This window comes from Ylistrum balloti, unplaced genomic scaffold, assembly GCF_031769215.1.
Source record: "Ylistrum balloti isolate Yb309-2 unplaced genomic scaffold, AGI_CSIRO_Ybal_v1 Utg371040, whole genome shotgun sequence".
Classification (NCBI taxonomy): Eukaryota; Metazoa; Mollusca; class Bivalvia; order Pectinida; family Pectinidae; genus Ylistrum; species Ylistrum balloti.
The window spans coordinates 59,763-79,994 of NW_026782576.1; the positions used below are offsets into that span (position 1 = coordinate 59,763).

General features: G+C 35.9%; 1 protein-coding gene across 1 annotated transcript; it reads right to left on the bottom strand.

Annotated features, from left to right (window-relative positions):
- Positions 1-276: 276 nt before the first annotated feature.
- Positions 277-17,595, bottom strand: LOC132560233 (von Willebrand factor D and EGF domain-containing protein-like). The gene is made up of 16 exons (XM_060224893.1): positions 17,541-17,595; positions 13,779-13,982; positions 12,449-12,613; positions 11,815-12,095; positions 10,444-10,530; positions 10,063-10,163; positions 9,077-9,380; positions 7,858-7,943; positions 6,704-6,767; positions 6,285-6,497; positions 5,685-5,899; positions 4,170-4,461; positions 3,695-3,847; positions 2,168-2,351; positions 1,723-1,910; positions 277-582 (listed from the first exon to the last, which is right to left on the bottom strand). Exons 1-16 carry the CDS (start codon positions 17,593-17,595, stop codon positions 277-279), a joined length of 2,898 nt encoding a protein of 965 aa, XP_060080876.1.
- Between the last annotated feature and the right edge of the window lie 2,637 nt (positions 17,596-20,232).

Genomic DNA, 20,232 nt, shown 5'->3' on the forward strand with positions numbered 1-20,232 from the left:
AAAGGATGCGTTTCTTTAACTCTTCATACTTCGTACTTTTGAAAGGCGTTATTACGACTTTTTCGCGTTATTAAGACTTTTCAAGGCGTTATTACGAAATTTTCACATTATTGCGACTTTTGAAGGCGATTTTATATTTTTCCCTTCGAAATTTGACCTTTCTAGGCTTTCCTACGCACAGAAACCTGCTGTTAATTTACTACAAATCATCTTCCCAAATATAGATGTAGATTTAAGAAACAATGCTACAGCTGCTTTTAAAGATTTTTATGTGTTTTACACTACCTTTTCTGTACACGTCATAGTAGTTATGTTGCATTCGTAGCAGTTGGCATCAAAGCTGATGAAAGTGACCTCAGTGCTGAAGGTCGTTCCGTCGTTAGAGAGGCTGATGTTGTAGCCAGTCGGCAGCTGACCATCAGAGATGGAGCGACGTTTCCGGGTGGTCGGCATCTGATCATCAGAGCGACGTTTTCGGGAAATTAGGTTATTTGGAATTTCGCAGATACCAATGAACGGGTTCACATACACTCCTGGAAAAGTCAATATCTCTCCTACCATTTCTAAAGACGAACCGTTCACCTGCAACAAACGACATGAGGCTCAGGGACCTACTACAGAAAACAATGTTTGAATCATTGATTTATAAATTACATGTATAATCAGATCAGCATTTTATTAATACATTCAAATCTCCACATGGTGTCATCATTTCCAAAACATTGATTTGAAAGTTTCTTTTGGGATTGATTTTCGATATTTCCATACGGTATTTAATCGCAGATGGTTTGGTTTGTATAGGCAAATTTGAATACACATACACACATATATATTTATATATATACAGTTCAATCAGATGAGAACATTGTGTATCGTTTAAATATGTAAACATAAAAGGCCAACAAGGCAAATAAACTTGATTATCGCTAACGTTTTCAAGCCGTGTCTCGGCTATCTTCTGGCCAGTTCTTAAATGTCTTGGTAACAACATTATGACGTAATGTAAACAATGATATATAATGGGAGATAATGACGTTATTAATTTATAACTGGCTTGATGACATACTTTCTCAACTTTCGTGTCAAGTAACGATGTTTTCTACATGATGTAGACGGGTTTTTTTCTCTGATGAGATAGACTGCAACATTTTCAAACAGCCAGTCATGAGATATGTCATGATTTGAAAATTTAATGCCGGCAAAAAATGCGTTCCTCGAACTGGTAGATTTATCTGTTTTCTCTTTCTGCTGTAAATGTTATCTTTTTAACGAGAAAATATTTTCGTCTTTAAGATACTATTAACGTTTCATGAGCTCGTATATAATTTCATTTAATCAACAATCATCTGAAAGTATATTATAGAACTGAAAAATCTTATTTAGTGCTTTTCATTCCTTAGCTCTTCTGTGGGTCACTTATGGCGACGGTGGACTGCTTTGAAAAGGTTGCCAGTTACAATGTAAGAAAAACAACGTCTACTAGGTGGAGAACACATCGCCAATTGACTTGAATCAAGTCGCTACAGACGAATTAGTAGCTCAAATTATCGGGGATATCGATGTTTTTTGGAGAAATACACGAAAATCTCAGAACATATAGGTTATAAACATTGTTCTCGAAAAATAAATGATATCATTACATTTTCATTACATTCTTCCATGAGGTCCCCGATCCAGATTTCTTAATTTGCCAGTAAAATACAAAGCAATGTTACTCCCTACCTTGAATGAACTGGCTCTGCACGTAAGTTGCGCCCGCATAAAATATTCCCCTGTTATGACGTATGTGGAGCAAGTGTCTAGATATGAATTGCATAAACCCATATTTGTTTCCTGGGAGAGGAAGGGCGTGTCACTTCCATGTAACGAACAGTCATCCCCTTCATAGCTGGTTTCACATAGACAGGTACCTTTAAGTTGTTATGGAAACAATGTTACGCAATTGGTCTTGCGTCACTGAGTTATATCATTTTGTATATTTTACACACATGTGATATTCTAAGGTTACAGCAATCACAAAGACATTTAGAATCATTCTGAGAATAATATATATAAATATATGACATATCATCTTACTTTAAAAAGGTCAGCAACTAGACCAATATATGAATTTCTGAAGTTTACGTTATCAATAGCCTCCTTAAATGAGTTTCTGTAATGGATATACCGCTTATACATGATCCTGCATTGGAGCAATTGTTGGTACAACTCAAGGCTAAAATCTCGTCCAGGAGGGTGGTGCCACTACCGCTATCGTCCCGTGTGAGATTTTCTAAACGCACTGCTTCAGCAACACACGCTGTTTGTAGTAAGGACAGTGTTGACTCCATGAACAAAGTAGATCCCATGAACTATGGAAAAAATAAATATAATGAACACATGAACAATTTTTTTTTTTTTTATTTTAGAAAATGTTCATCTTTATCGACTTTTTTTGTTGAATATATATATATGTGTATGTAGACACGCTGATAGTATTCTCTAATTTGGGTTTAATAGCCCACAGAGTGATGAGCTGCTTTGTAATCTTGGAACACAACTGAAAGCAAAATGTATTTCTATAAATGACGTTTACTGAACTGTGGGGGCGAACTGAACCTTATCAGCTAATGACCCTGTCACACCTGCATGTCCTCGCCTGAAGTTCATGTGGCGTTCCTGAAGTTCTCAAAATCTGGTTAGGAAGTGGCAAGAACTCTAGATTCTATGCGGAATCAGGGATGCCGGTAACCCATACTGGGTCCTTGTGAAGTTCTATCCCGTCCTTAGGAAGTCCACAAGCATTCCATCCTGTCATTAAGTTGTTCTCTAAGCGTTCTTGTTACGTCAAACCACGACGTCTTTGAAGTTGTTACGTCTATGTGACGTAACAGCCTGATGCACAGCGTTGTATATATAGCAGATCCAAAACAAGTCTTCACACTATCTACAGAAGTATAGACATGACTGAAAAAAAACAAGTAACTAGGACAGGGGCGGTTCACCCTCAACACCATCCCAACAAGAGCACTCTGATGCTTAGTCCGCTGCTAGTTCCCCTAGTTCACGGACAAATGATTCAGAGCAGCTGAAAACAGTTTAAAATCCCAGTTGTATTAATATTCCTTTTGTCTTTCCATTGACTCTGTGCAACGTAGCATGATCTTCTCACAAGTGGTACGGACTTAATAGACGTAATGCTGACGTGGAAGGACGGGAATATATCTGTGAAGGACTCTAGTACATCGTTGTAGCAACGCATTGAGGTCGCAACAGGTCCTGGATACGAACGCAATAGACGCAATGGGCGTAGCGGAGACGCGCAGTTCCAATGCATATTCCGTCCTTACAACGTTGCTCCCGGGTATCTTTGTATTGTCAATAGGTCATGGACGTTCAACCTACAGTTCACAAGAAGTCCTTACCCCGTTCTAGTGAGAGCGCGTTCGCACGAACAGGTCAAAGCAGTCGCCGTTGCTTGGCGTTCAAAGATAAATTCTATTACGTCCTTATCGAGTTCCTAACAAGTACCAATGCCATGCTAGGACGTGTAGGTGTGACTGGCCCTTAAGATCATAGCAAAAAGGGTGGCGAAAAACACAAAATGCCTAAATACATTTCTACCCTCTTTTCAATCTATCTGAATCTACTAATGGTACTTAAAGTCGTACATGTCGATAATGCCAAATCTCGATCATAGATATAATAGTTGTACCTTGATATCTTGTGTACAGTCGGGCACGTAGTCCTCACTGTCAAAACCTGGTACTACTTCTTCACATTTCTGAATTAGTGGATTAGCACGGAGGTATTTTCTGCAGGCTTCTGCGGCTGAATTCTCTGTCCAGTTACCAGACCAATCAGAGTCCTTAAAGCAATGGTTTAAAAGAGATTATCGTTTAAACGCAAAGCTTCAATAGCACAAAGATATCAAACATTTTGAAAGTGAACGCCTCTCCTAGATATCTTCAAGTCTTGAAAGCATAATTTTAACCCGATAAAGGTGGTGATGAAATAGGATAGTCCGTGTCCTGAGAATGTCCCATGTTCTAATCATGAATTGATGAATTAAAAAAAAACTATTGACCGAAACGGTTACAGATAATAGGTACACAGAACGAATATCCTTATAATGAACGGAATGACTACATCTACTTTCTCATGTAAAAGTTTTGTGAAAAATAATTTACCAAACTTGTATCATCACCATCGTCCAAATTAGTGTACCAAGGAAAATAAACCATTTCTTCTTCTGTATCACGTTTTGTCAATGATGTCCTGCACGTGTGGAGATAGCCGTTAATGGTGGTATTGGAAGACGAACAGAGCTCTACTGGGGAAGCCGAACACGAAGCACCCATCTGATCGTTAAAAGTGTATTCGTCAGGGCAGGTGCAATATTCACGGACCATTGTTGAAGAAGCTGGTGGCTGTATTTCCAACGGATTGATAAACATTGACTCAGAACTCTCGTACACAATTCTGAAGAAATCATGGACAAGAAATGTTGTCATTAACGGGGTAGGTACAAAATGAGGGATATAATATCGTCATTAACGGGGTAGGTACAAAATGAGGGATATAATATCGTCATTAACGGGGTATGTACAAAATGAGGGATATAATATCGTCATTAACGGGGTAGGTACAAAATGAGGGATATAATATCGTCATTAACGGGGTAGGTACAAAATGAGGGATATAATATCGTCATTAACGGGGATATAATATCGTCATTAACAAAATGAGGGATATAATATCGTCATTAACGGGGTAGGTACAAAATGAGGGATATAATATCGTCATTAACGGGGTAGGTACAAAATGAGGGATATAATATCGTCATTAACGGGGTAGGTACAAAATGAGGGATATAATATCGTCATCAACGGGGTAGGTACAAAATGAAGGATATAATATCGTCATTAAACGGGGTAGGTACAAAATGAGGGATATAATATCGTCATTAACGGGGTAGGTACGAAATGAGGGATATAATATCGTCATTAACGGGGTAGGTACAAAATGAAGGATATAATATCGTCATTAAACGGGGTATGTACAAAATGAGGGATATAATATCGTCATTAACGGGGTAGGTACAAAATGAGGGATATAATATCGTCATTAACGGGGTAGGTACAAAATGAGGGATATAATATCGTCATTAACGGGGTAGGTACAAAATGAGGGATATAATATCGTCATTAACGGGGTAGGTACGAAATGAAGGATATAATATCGTCATTAACGGGGTAGGTACGAAATAATAATAACATTATAACTACATTGTATTGTGTAGTAGTCGTTCCTGGATGTGTAATATTATAACTACATTGTATTGTGTAGTAGTCGTTCCTGGATGTGTAATATAACTACTTTGTATTGTGTAGTAGTAGTTCCTGGATGTTTAATAATACAACTACATTGTATTGTGTAGTAGTCGTTCCTGGATGTGTAATACAACTACACTGTATTGTGTAGTAGTAGTTCCTGGATGTGTAGCAGTCGTTCCTGGATGTGTAATATTAAAACTACAGTGTACTGGAATGTATTTCTATAACCGTAATTTTTATGTGTTAGGGTCATAAGAATGACCTGTGGCGATATTTGATTAAATGAATGTCATTGTTTGGTAATCATTTTCGATAAGAAATTTAGTGTAACTTCTCTCGCTTAAGTGTAGAAACATAATCAATATTTACTTCCAACTGTTGCTGAAGTCGTCCACATCTTGAACTTCTGATTCGTCTCTCTTCTTAAAGTCGTTCGCTGTTGCTCCGTCCATATAACCACACAGCCCTCGAGATTCTTTCCAGTCCAACAACGACGGTTTAACGTAGATAAAATGAATAAGCATAACAGAGGATCCGTAAGAACCATAAGTGAAAGTCACCATTGTGCCCGTCGGAAGAATAATCTAAAATTTAAAAAAGCTTCATGCACGATCGGCAATTATAATTAAAAAACACATATCAACATTTTGACTTGTGACTTTGTATTCTTTCTGCTGCACAATTTTATCAACATACCAACATATCGAACTACGACATTTTAGATTTTACTGCTTTTGGCATAACCTTTACTAACTAGTAATATATAATTCCTTGTTCAAATAATCTGGTATTACAATTCTCTCCCAAATAAATATTGTAAATCATCATCGACATTAAATATTGATCTACGGGGTTGTATACGTTAGAGAAACAGAGATTTACAGGAATTTATCACACTAGCGATATCTTATATAGAACGCTTTCATTCGTCTATTTTCTTCTTAGACAGTGACAGTGAACTGTGGTTACCTTGTAACCAGACCCAAATCTTTGCTTTGATTGAAAGCCCTCGATCGTCATAGCATCATTGTCACAGCCAATGAATTCGATAATTCTGTTGTACCCACTGGCATGTTTACAGAAGTTGGCCCTGAAGACAGCATTGCTATTGCGTATAGCTATTCCACAGTTACATTTGGCATTCCGTTTACCCCAATCACATGGCTGGAAGTATGCATGAATCTGGAAGAAAAGAAAATTTATCATATCTTTGGTTTATCAAGATAAGGTTTCTGTTATTCTTTTTAGCAGTTGATAACCTTATGCTAGATTGGCTCGAAGAACCAAACAGACGGTACTAATGATGTAGAATTGAATATTTATTTATTTAGATTTTGAATTTTCAAAATATTTGGAAGACATTTGAAATATCTTTATTGAATACTCACCGCCACTGAGAGATTATCGTGTTTATACAGGACATACTCCCCTGTTTCATGTAACTCGTAATGCCTTAAAAAGAAAGCTGATCGTTAATTTGATAGAAACGCTCAATGCATCCATGTATCTTTGACCTAAAATGGATTTTGTTAAATGTTATCCAAAACAAGATGTAGTAGTCCTATTCATTATGTTCAACAGTAGTTGTGTTATAGCTAATTATCATTTAACTTCGCACAAATGTCACGACGAAATTGTGACATTTTAAGATAGAACTGTAAAAGTTGATTTCGAAGGATAACCTTTTCGGGAATATCTTATAAATAACAATGTTCCGTAAAACATTAAAACATTAAAAAGAATCAATTAAATCTGTGATTATTTGAAAAAAAAACCACATTTCATGTTTTGTGTCTATTTCGCTTATTCTATGTTCACGAATTAGACATACATATAGTGACAGTAAAATTATCGATACTCCAGGGGCTACGATCATTTTAGCTCTCTGCATCCCTGAGAGATTTCATGGCAAAATTGAAGGTACAAGCGAAGTAATTTGGTTGGTTCAAGGAAAAAATACTACCAATCACCTGCTGATACAAAAGGAGCAACACCAAACTTCGATGATATTACAATATACCGTTATGTGACTTCGAGATTCGTTTGGTGTACATCAAAAAGACCACACAAGGTTTTCGTGTCGCACATTGAACCTTCAATATTGTCATGACATGTTCCAGGGGTGCACAGAGCGAAAGTGATTGCAACCCTTTGAGTATCGTGGATGAGTGAAATACAGCGATGTCATATGCGCTGTGCCAATCAGCGAAATTACCAATGCCGTTATCCCATTCGTGTAATGAAGCCCACTGTGATGTCATCAAGTGATAATGAAATCGTATCTGATCTTGTGATGATCTTAAGATGACAAATGTAATAAAGTCAAGATTTTTTTCGAGAATGAGCATGGAATGGGAAATGCCATTTTCATCCTGAATTTTCATATTACGGCCTGGAAATATCTTAATTTCCGATTTCTGGGAATTGTTCCCATTTTCAGTTCGTAGTTGGCCTAATGGAAAGGTAGTAAAAGAAAACCCGTTTCAAAAATTCACACAAAAAATCATATTATCTGTGTTTGGCCGTCCGTAGAATGACTTACCTGCCGTCGAAAGTTTTCATGTGTGGGTCGTTTGATGAGTAACATGATTTGCCCATTATATCGATATCGTCATCATGAATGTAAAACTGAAAATAGTAAACATGGTGTGTAATTGACATATGTCCTGAAACCCGGTATTCATTTTCCATCCAACAATATCGTTTACAAATAAATAAATGAAAATGAAAATTCTACCTTTAAGTAAAGAAAAAATGAACAAAGTAAAAAAAGTATTTTTATAATGGCAAGGAATTAGCATGATATGTAATGTTCTTATTTACATTAATAAACTTTAGAGTTCCTGTTAGTATCAAATATCGACGTTACGTCAAACCAAATTACCTGTCTGTTGTCTATTCTCAACGTTCTAGTGCTCATCATACTTTCATATTCATGGATAAATACCAAGCACAACCATAAAGCAAAACGAAAATATTAAACAGTGTGAATCCTTTTAAACGAAATCGAAATGGGAAAGGAAACGAATTGCGACAAGACAAAATGTTAACATCCAAAATATATGTAGCCAAAGAAAAGTGTCAGCTATCACCGTCGTACGCTAGAAAAAGGACAGAAATGAGTGTTTACCGACATTGTTAAACAAAGGATGTCCTCGTGTTTGATAATTGCTACATGCCTGTTTCAACAACAAAATCTACTCTAGGAAGTGATAGAAGTGAAGTGAAGAAATCCACAAAATGCAATTAGTGGCATTCTGTTTTTGTCAATTATCTCAAATTCAACTACGTTAGCAAAAAATGTGTAAACTTAAATACTTAATATCTTTGATAAATGATTTCGTTGACAGACCACTGACAGTAGTATTACAATGACATGTACTTATTAGTAGCACACGATCATTAGAGAAGATTAAAGCTTCTACGTACTTGCAGAATTGATACCTGTACGGAGGTAATCGAATCACGTTCATAGATACGTTAATTGTAAAAGTTGAGTCCCAGAAAGTTTATAAGAATGAAGTCTAGATACCTGGAATTTTATCTTTAAAATATAAATGTAATTACTGTTCGTATAGTGGAAACACACATATGAGCCATTGATTCAGAAAAGAAAAAACAGAAATGCAAAATATATTCTACTGTGGTAAGTTTATCTATAGTACTAATGTCATTCATTTTGACTGCACCTGAAAAAATTGAAAGAATTAACTGATAATTGGGACATTAAATAAACAATATGTAGTTAAGGACGTCATAACCTCGATTTTTTCTCCCTCAACTTTACTCCACACTTCATGGAAAAATTGTTGATCTGTCTGAAGCTGTATTACACCCCAGCGGTATCCTGATTTGATGATGTTGTCCGGAGCTCCGCTTATGTTCAACACGACTGGAGTGTCCCAGCTGGTATGGAAGATGGTCACTCCACACTCTGCTTTATTCGTACGAATGTTGTAATTGGTATTCTTCACACCAGCTCGTGTGCACTGGGACGTTGCCGAAGCCTGGTCTGGTTGTATTACTTTAATTCTCATACGACAGAAGTCCCTCATGTACTCGTCACTATATAAGATTAACCATAAATGCATAATTAGGCACGTGCTCATATTTTTAATATATCACGTGTATATCATGTAAAACAGCTCCAGACACAAAACCTAGCAATAAACACGAAAGACTACTATAATCTCCACAAAACGTATGACCTGTCTTTAGTAAATCTCCTTCTTCCTCCGAATCGACAAACCTTATCAGCCTCTCAGAGTGACGCTTACAAAATACCGATATCAATATAAACATTCTACCAACACTACTTTGTCAAATAAGCAGCTTTGTTGGTCAGTCCTTTAGCTGAGACTACAACTTTTCAGAAAGCACACGAACGTAAAGATGATATCATCATACCCCTAACTTTGTGATAGTAGGCGCATTGTTCAATACATTCACTTGATCTGGATTTTCATTTGAAATCAATTAATATTGAAAATTAATCAATGTGTTAGATTCTTGGGACAAGGACACTTATCCATGGTCCTAAGCTTCATTCACTAGTCTTAAAAGACAGGAACAGCTGTAAGATGGGGTTAATCTATTTATTTGTTTTGGTTGGGTTATCTACGTAGGACTAAATGTGTCTAGTCTTGTTACTCATTGTCTTGGATAGAGTACAAATTGTACAATGCTTTGATAGAATCATTCCATCATCGTCAAGTGCCAAAATGACAAAATTTCAACATACACGGACTTTCCTTGGACGTTTGCGAAAGTACATCCAAGAGGAACAGTAAGTTGTATCGTTAACTGTAGCTCGCCGTTTTCCTGGAGAGTTTCTCCTGATAGTTCTGCCTGTTAAGTATATAAAATTCGAAAAAATCAACGAAGCTGTTTTGTAAAAAATCAACATGTGTTACTGTTTTTATATCTATCTGATATAAAACCTAATCCTTACTCGATGATGTAATTTAACGTAACAGCAATAATGGTAAATATTTTAATGTCATATATGCAACTTCGTTTCAATATCATTCAAACCGTATCAACCAGATCAGATTTTAAACTTTCTTTTAGACAATATGCCTGTTACCATCATTTATACATATGATCCTGTTAATGAAAAACAACAAACCGTGAATCCAGCGAAGAATGAAACGCTGCGTACAAAATACCCGGTACCCGGACATACACCAGCTTTCGCTTTCACCGAACAATTGACCTGTTTATAAAACATAAATAGATTCACGTCGATTTTATCGCACCTCGGACTAGAATGTCCTAAAATCATTGGTCGAGAGACGTCACATGGTGACCCACTATAATTCTTTAGTGGGTCACTTTGTCCCGTTAGATGGCACCACGTGTTTTATAGGGGGTCACTTTGATGTAATGGCGCCGACCACGTCAACCGCTTCGGAAAATGAACTGTGTTCTACTTTACAAAATCGCCTCTTCGGTCATAATGTTGAATGCAGTTGCTTCCTTTGTCTTTCGGAAAAAAACGCCCTCGCCCCCTATAAATTTTACTGACCGTTTATAGCTCTATAGAGGGTCAGTAAGTGACTATCTCACTTATGATATAGAATCCATCCATCAGTCCATCCAATCAAAAAGACTTAAAATATATATACAAGTTTAGATCGTAAAGTGACTGACAACACCACGAGAAAATAAAGATTTATCTCCCTTCAAACGGAAACTGTTTACTTTTTCCTTTGATTTTGTGCTATGGACATCGGTAGTATCCGTTATATTAGATTAACACGATAATGATGATAATAATAAAAACGAAAATGTCGACATGTTAGTAGGATCTTAATTCAAGATCCAATTCGATGAAACTAGGATTAAATATTAACAAGGATATACACAGACACAGCCGATAAAGTTCAAGAAGAACAATACTAGGCGTTCTGGAAAGGTTAGTAATGTGACGTTCCCAAATGAGACAACCGAACCATAAGGCATCAAACACGTCCAGCTTCAAATCTCGCAGTGAAAATTCAAATTGAAATACTTATCTTCATTGGCTTATTATACATCATATTGTTATTTGAGTTTTCGATGTGTTTAGGTGTGACGTCACAACATTTACACAAACATACAAAACGATAACGTCACAAAAGATGTGCGAATACTCAATGGAGCGAGGTAAATGGGGAAAAAACCCCTCTTAAACTGTGTTGGTATATCCAACGAGATCTCACATCGTCTATTGTGTGTATGCGTTATTTCCTTTTGCAAAACATACATTAAAACAAACAGCACATACCAAAATGCGATGCTTTCATTAACATCACAATACTACCGACCGTGTTTTTTTTCGATCCATCCAAATTCCCATAATTAATATAGAACGGAGGCAATATTTATTTCGAATTAACAAGAAAATTGGACATTTTCGTGCAATCTTCTGTTGCTTTTCTATATAAATTATCCGTTTTTAAATACAATCTTAATGAAGTCGAGCTGGAAAATGTGATTCTGAAGTAAAACCATTTACCGTCATCGGAAGCGAATAATTTCCCCTCCATTCGCTTTCATTGAGGTTCCCATCAGATATGTACGCCGAGTTACTCAGGTTCGTTTTCCGTTTTATTTCCTGATCGTTGATGTACCACACAACATCGTAATATATCGGTGTCAAATCTACTTCCGTGTTAACCCCTAAGTCACATGTAAAGAGAATCTCTTTGGTAAAAGATTCTCCGGAATTGGTGGTAGTCGTCCCATCATGTAAAGATACTGACACAGAAGGCAATACCATTACTCCAGAATCCGCTTCTGAAAAATATATTCATAAAGGATATTTCACATTTTAAGGCACTAAGAACATTACTAATTTAATAATGAAATAATAAAAAGAATCACCACTTTCTTTCATCTTCACGAATGTTTTTGTATGGTGGTATATATCTACCACCCACTTATGCAATACAAACAGATTTTCACCTGTTCAGCTACCTGAAAAGTATAAACCAGTAGTGACAGAAGATTCCTTTTTTATTATCTTTGTGACAACATTTGGATAAGAAAATCACCGTTTCATTTCTTTTGATTTCAGTATCGACTTGACAAATTGTGAATCAGTGTTATTCTAATGAACTTAATTTAAGCGGTTTTTACATGTATCTTACCAACACAGTATCTCAGCGGACAATAACTCTTAGTCACATTCTTCAGCTCATAAACATAATATCCACCACAGTTCGTCACATGTATCTCTCCCTTAAAGCGACAATCGGAGAAAGCGGTTCTCATACATGTTTTCACGATGGCACTCGCTCCACTAGACGGCATGTCTGAATGACCAATCATTAAATGTAAATTCGCACCATCAGTACCACAACAATCATACTTCTACGTAAAATCAATGATAAATCAAACACAATAATGTCTATGTTACAATTATATGCCATCATGATGATTTCAACAAAATGTTTTTTTCTGAAATATTATGCCCCCTGTTGCAACAAACCTCTGACATGGAACATTAAAACTCTTCTGTGTACGGCATGTGCTAATTGCGTGCACAATTATGTCTTACATTGCAATAGTTAAAACCAATGTTTGAGTTTTTCGAATGTAGGTTAAAGATCACTTTCAAGTAACATGGTAAAAAGTTTGGTACCACCGGAAAGTTCTTGTTACAAGGAACGCACACGCTAAATATGAAAACCCGACCTATTACGGTGCAAGAGTTACGGGAAAGGGACATTAACAAGAGACAAACAAACTACACTGAGACCATATACTCCCGATCTTTCGATCCGGAGACATAATAAGTGTAAACCATGAGCAAGATTATGATTCTTATGGTTTACATAGACCACTAATTTTCTCCCTAAAAAGTCTTTTACCAAGCAAGTTAGAAATAGTACAAAGCAACAATGTTTTATTAAAAAGACAACACGTCAGTAGAATGTTTCAATTAAAATCTGGAATTCCATGAAAAATATTGCAAAATTATAAATCAGACTGTTTCATACATGTGTTCTTCCTTCTAGGTCTCGTCATTATCAGTTAAGCTCGGGGCCTTAAATATTTAAACCATGCAGGAATTCGACGAAAAACCAAATCAGTCAAATCGAATGATTAAACAAAGCTAGCGAGTTGCACCTACTTAATAATTCGATAGATCTCATAATTATCATTTCTTTAAACATACATGTACATTGAATGTCAATGAAATCAAAGTATCTCTATTTACGACAAACCTTGGTGACTTAAGTTCATAGTTTTAAAGTTTAGGTATAAAAACTGTAAACATTAATATTCTCGCGAAATCACATTTTAGCATAATATTACGTTTTGGCAAATAAGCACAATGATAGATTAGCGCATCCATGATAATAGCTACGTTGAAATACTACATTTAGCGCAATTAGCGCCATCATATTTAGCGCCAAAGTAAGACTATTAGATATACAGAGAAAACCTCAATGGTGGTATGAAAATACATCCTACCTGTAGGGTCGATCCACACAGGCTTTTCGGTACCACACCTGTTCAAAGGTGGTGGTGTTGTTGCTAAAACGCCGCATTTGATCCGGAACCACTGCGTTACCAAGTCATCGTCACATAGGACAGATGTTGGGTCAGTTTCATATGTGGTAAGTCGTGTTGGATCATCCATGAGTACATGGTTACCTGGCATACAGGGGTCTATATCTGGGAAAAGAATATGTAGTCCAACTGTGTAGCCATATATTATTATAATCATACAACTTGACTAAATAGTTATCTGAGGGTTGTATCCTGGAAAAGCAAGACTATGATATTAGTAATTAAAACTGATATCTCTTAATTACATTAGGTATATTATCTCTTAATCACACAAGGTATAAGTAGACATTATTATACAGGATATTCTAATAGTGCTATTTGTTCAATAGGTAGCATAACACCCTGACATATCAATACATAATACCCTGACATATCAATACATAATACCCTGACATATCAATACATAATACCCCGACATATCAATACATAATACCCTGACATATATCAATACTGATATATAATACAAAATACCCTGACATATCAATACATAACACCCTGACATATCAATACATAATACCCTGACATATCAATACATAATACCCTGATATATCAATACATAACACCCTGACATATCAATACATAATACCCTGACATATCAATACATAACACCCTGACATATCAATACATAACACCCTGACATATCAATACATAATACCCTGACATATCAATACATAATACCCTGACATATCAATACATAATACCCTGACATATCAATACATAATACCCTGACATATCAATACATAATACCCTGACATATCAATACATAATACCCTGACATATCAATACATAATACCCTGATATATCAATACATAACACCCTGACATATCAATACATAATACCCTGACATACCAATACATAACACCCTGACATATCAATACATAATACCCTGACATATCAATACATAATACCCTGACATATCAATACATAATACCCTGATATATCAATACATAACACCCTGACATATCAATACATAATACCCTGACATATCAATACATAACACCCTGACATATCAATACATAATACCCTGACATATCAATACATAATACCCTGACTTATCAATACATAATACCCTTATATATCAATACATAATACTCTGACATATCAATACATAATACCCTGACATATCAATACATAATACCCTGACATATCAATACATAATACCCTGATATATCAATACATAATACCCTGACATATCAATACATAATACCCTGACATATCAATACATAATACCCTGATATATCAATACATAATACCCTGACATATCAATACATAATACCCTGACATATCAATACATAATACCCTGACATATCAATACATAATACCCTGACATATCAATACATAATACCCTGACATATCAATACATAACACCCTGACATATCAATACATAATACCCTGACATATCAATACATAATACCCTGATATATCAATACATAACACCCTGACATATCAATACATAATACCCTGACATATCAATACATAATACCCTGACATATCAATACATAATACCCCGACATATCAATACATAATACCCTGACATATCAATACATAATACCCTGACATATCAATACATAACACCCTGACATATCAATACATAATACCCTGACATATCAATACATAATACCCTGATATATCAATACATAACACCCTGACATATCAATACATAATACCCTGACATATCAATACATAACACCCTGACATATCAATACATAACACCCTGACATATCAATACATCATACCCTGACATATCAATACATAACACCCTGACATATCAATACATAACACCCTGACATATCAATACATAACACCCTGACATATCAATACATCATACCCTGACATATCAATACATAACACCCTGACATATCAATACATAACACCCCGACATATCAATACACAACACCCTGACATATCAATACATAACACCCTGACATATCAATACAAAATACCCTGACATATCAATACATAACACCCTGACATATCAATACATAACACCCTGACATATCAATACATAATACCCTGACATATCAATACATAACACCCTGACATATCAATACATAATACCCTGACATATCAATACATAATACCCTGACATATCAATACATAACACCCTGACATATCAATACATAATACCCTGACATATCAATACATAACACCCTTACATATCAATACATAATACCCTGACATATCAATACATAATACCCTGACATATCAATACATAACACCCTGACATATCAATACATAACACCCTGACATATCAATACATAATACCCTGATATATCAATACATAACACCCTGACATATCAATACATAATACCCTGACATATCAATACATAATACCCTGACATATCAATACATAATACCCTGACATATCAATACATAACACCCTGACATATCAATACATAACACCCTGACATATCAATACATAATACCCTGACATATCAATACATAATACCCTGACATATCAATACATAATACCCTGACATATCAATACATAACACCCTGACATATCAATACATAATACCCTGACATATCAATACATAACACCCCGACATATCAATACATAACACCCTGACATATCAATACATAATACCCTGACATATCAATACATAACACCCTGACATATCAATACATAATACCCTGACATATCAATACATAACACCCTGACATATCAATACATAACACCCTGACATATCAATACATAACACCCTGACATATCAATACATAATACCCTGACATATCAATACATAATACCCTGATATATCAATACATAATACCCTGATATATCAATACATAACACCCCGACATATCAATACACAACACCCTGACATATCAATACATAACACCCCGACATATCAATACACAACACCCTGACATATCAATACATAACACCCTGACATATCAATACATAATACCCTGACATATCAATACATAATACCCTGACATATCAATACATAACACCCTGACATATCAATACATAACACCCTGACATATCAATACATAACACCCACCCTGACATATCAATACATAACACCCTGACATATCAATACATAACACCCTGACATATCAATACATAATACCCTGACATATCAATACATAACACCCTGACATATCAATACATAACACCCTGACATATCAATACATAATACCCTGACATATCAATTGGCTAAGTTAGATATATTATTTATATCTACTTGTACGTATATCTATATCAGATACAAGTCAAACATGTTGATAGAACATATTTGTTGGATGTTGTTATGATAGTAATGTATTTCTAAAACTTTTTGTTCTATGTTGTATGTATATTGATTTGGTGCCTCATTATACTAATTGTTCTTATTTCCAAACTTGACTTCACAACGATAAATAACGTATCATCGTTGTTTTAAATACATGTATACAGGTTACATATTATGTTAGTTGTTGAATGAATCTGTTGAGTTACACATATTCCAAGTACCGAACATGAAACATACAGAAAATATTGATATATGTTTTTAACACATTGTACAGCTGATTCAAAGCTATCTATATTGATCGTAACTAGATATGAACGCTAGTAATCATAGAAATGTAGAAAATGCAAAATCCATAGATTGTTATTGTTAATATTTAAGTCAAAATTCAAAATATCGAAGTTCTTGTTTTGTATTTAAAAAAAATTACCTGCAAACACCGAAGACATCAAACCTAAAAGAAAATAGCGATACCAAATCATCATGTGGGTTTTAAATCGGGTCTTAATGATAGATAACAGCGCTGCCGTATAGATACATACAAAGGTATATTATATGCACTTTGAATAAAAAATTAAGATCTACAACCATAAAGACATGTTCTGTACACATGTTATAAACAGCGGAATGCGATAGCCTGACTCGGCTCCTTTGTCCCACTACTTGAAACAATATACCCTCTTTCATTGTTTTTAATTTGATCTTTTAAGATACTGCATGGTGATAATGGATAAACTGCAATACACTTCGAAGATTGACAACATCTTCTTTTGTGGTACAAGACAATTTAACGGATCCGTTTGTTTAAAAGACGTGAAGGACATTACCAAACAGTTTATTTTGCAAGTCTACCGCTGGGGGATATGTCCACAAAATTGGACGAGATCAATGTTGATATCGACGTAAGATACTATCGTACAAGTCCAGAGACAAAATCACAGCATGAAAGTTTAAAGTGACAGCTTTGTTTATTTCAAGAATTCAGATTCTACAATATCGCAAATCCACTCTTCTCAGTTGTAAACAGATACACATAAAAAGCGATCGGGATGTAACTCTTTCTTTTTTCCTTTCATTCTTTTTTGTCTGTTTTTCTCGTCCTAAATATCCATGCCTTTGTAATAAAGTCACACTTGAAATAATGTCCACTTAAATCTCAAACATCAAGCAGTTATCTATCATTGTATGAAGCTTTAGTAATGATAAAAATCGTCGAGATCTTCATCTTATATACGTGATATAGAAAGTTCAGAACATGTAGAAAAGCAGAACAAAATCTACCATACAAAGCTTACTGATGTGACAAACATGGTTGTACTACACAACATACACAACACGACCATACCGAGTCAGATTCATGTACATCTTTATCAAAAATCAACAAGTATTCGTCACGCGTGACTGAGTATATAGCTGTCATAAGCTGACGTTGCCCTAAAAGGTTGTGTCAGTGTATAACGGATTTCACCAGGACTGCACAAATATCATAGAGAGATAAATAGGTTATTACTATAATGTATCGCTTGCAGATATCAAGGTGAAGACGGGCACAAAGCTTCGTTAAAATCAGGAATAACTGGAGTGTGAAGCGGAAACCAATTCGCCTTTTCCATAGAAGGCCAGGTTTCGTTTGTCAACGCAAATGTGAATAAATAAGGGCTCACTTGTCATACATGTTGTTTTTACCTGGGTACTTACCTCCTGCAAGGAGACATCTCATGAGTGAAAGGTATAAAATGGAATACATAGTAACTTGGTTTAAAAGTAATGTAAAATGCAGTTAGAGATATGTACACATATATAATGTATGATTTCAGATGATAATAGATTAATAGTGAGTAACGAGGTGGGTATTGATAGTGAGTAACGAGGCGGGTATTGATAGTGAGTAACGAGGCGGGTATTGATAGTGAGTAACGAGGCGGGTATTGATAGTGAGTAACGAGGTGGGTATTGATAGTGAGTAACGAGGCGGGTATTGATAGTGAGTAACGATGGGTGTTGATAGTGAGTAACGAGGCGGGTATTGATAGTGAGTAACGATGGGTGTTGATAGTGAGTAACGATGGGTGTTGATAGTGAGTAACGATGGGTGTTGATAGTGAGTAACGAGGTGGGTATTGATAGTGAGTAACGAGGCGGGTATTGATAGTGAGTAACGAGGCGGGTATTGATAGTGAGTAACGATGGGTGTTGATAGTGAGTAACGATGGGTATTGATAGTGAGTAACGAGGCGGGTATTGATAGTGAGTAACGATGGGTATTGATAGTGAGTAACGAGGCGGGTATTGATAGTGAGTAACGAGGTGGGTATTGATAGTGAGTAACGAGGCGGGTATTGATAGTGAGTAACGATGGGTGTTGATAGTGAGTAACGAGGTGGGTATTGATAGTGAGTAACGAGGCGGGTATTGATAGTGAGTAACGAGGTGGGTATTGATAGTGAGTAACGAGGTGGGTATTGATAGTGAGTAACGAGGCGGGTATTGATAGTGAGTAACGATGGGTATTGATAGTGAGTAACGAGGTGGGTATTGATAGTGAGTAACGAGGCGGGTATTGATAGTGAGTAACGATGGGTGTTGATAGTGAGTAACGAGGCGGGTATTGATAGTGAGTAACGAGGTGGGTATTGATAGTGAGTAACGAGGCGGGTATTGATAGTGAGTAACGATGGGTGTTGATAGTGAGTAACGAGGCGGGTATTGATAGTGAGTAACGATGGGTGTTGATAGTGAGTAACAAGTATTGTAGGTACGTATTGGTGATGAGCAAAAAGGTACGTATTGGTGGGTAGTAACGAACTTGTTATAGATAGTAAGTAAAGGAATGGGTATTAATGGTGAGTGAGAGGCGAGTATTGATTCTGAGGAAAGAGATAAGCACTAATGTTAGGTGACTAAGTGGATATTAGTGTTAAGTAACCAGGAAGTTTTAGCTGATGGGTAACAAGGTGAGTATTGGTGGTGAGTACAGAAAGTACGTTTAGGTATGGATGGGGAGTTACGGACCGGGGGAGGGAGCTGGCAGTATTGAGTAAGGTGGTGGGTATTATTGATGAATATAGGAGTAAGTATTGTTGTGAATAGGAAGGTGAGTATCAGTGCTGAGTACCCAGTTG

What these genes read in the sequence shown, in the direction of transcription:
- LOC132560233 (XM_060224893.1), bottom strand. Translation starts at nt 17,595, where the DNA reads ATGATGATTTGGTATCGCTATTTTCTTTTAGGTTTGATGTCTTCGGTG. An exon ending in ACGATAATCTCTCAGTGGCG is followed by an intron (nt 6,498 to 6,703) that starts GTGAGTATTCAA and finishes CTTTTCTTCCAG; the next exon opens with ATTCATGCATACTTCCAGCC. An exon ending in GATTTGGGTCTGGTTACAAG is followed by an intron (nt 5,900 to 6,284) that starts GTAACCACAGTT and finishes TTTAAATTTTAG; the next exon opens with ATTATTCTTCCGACGGGCAC.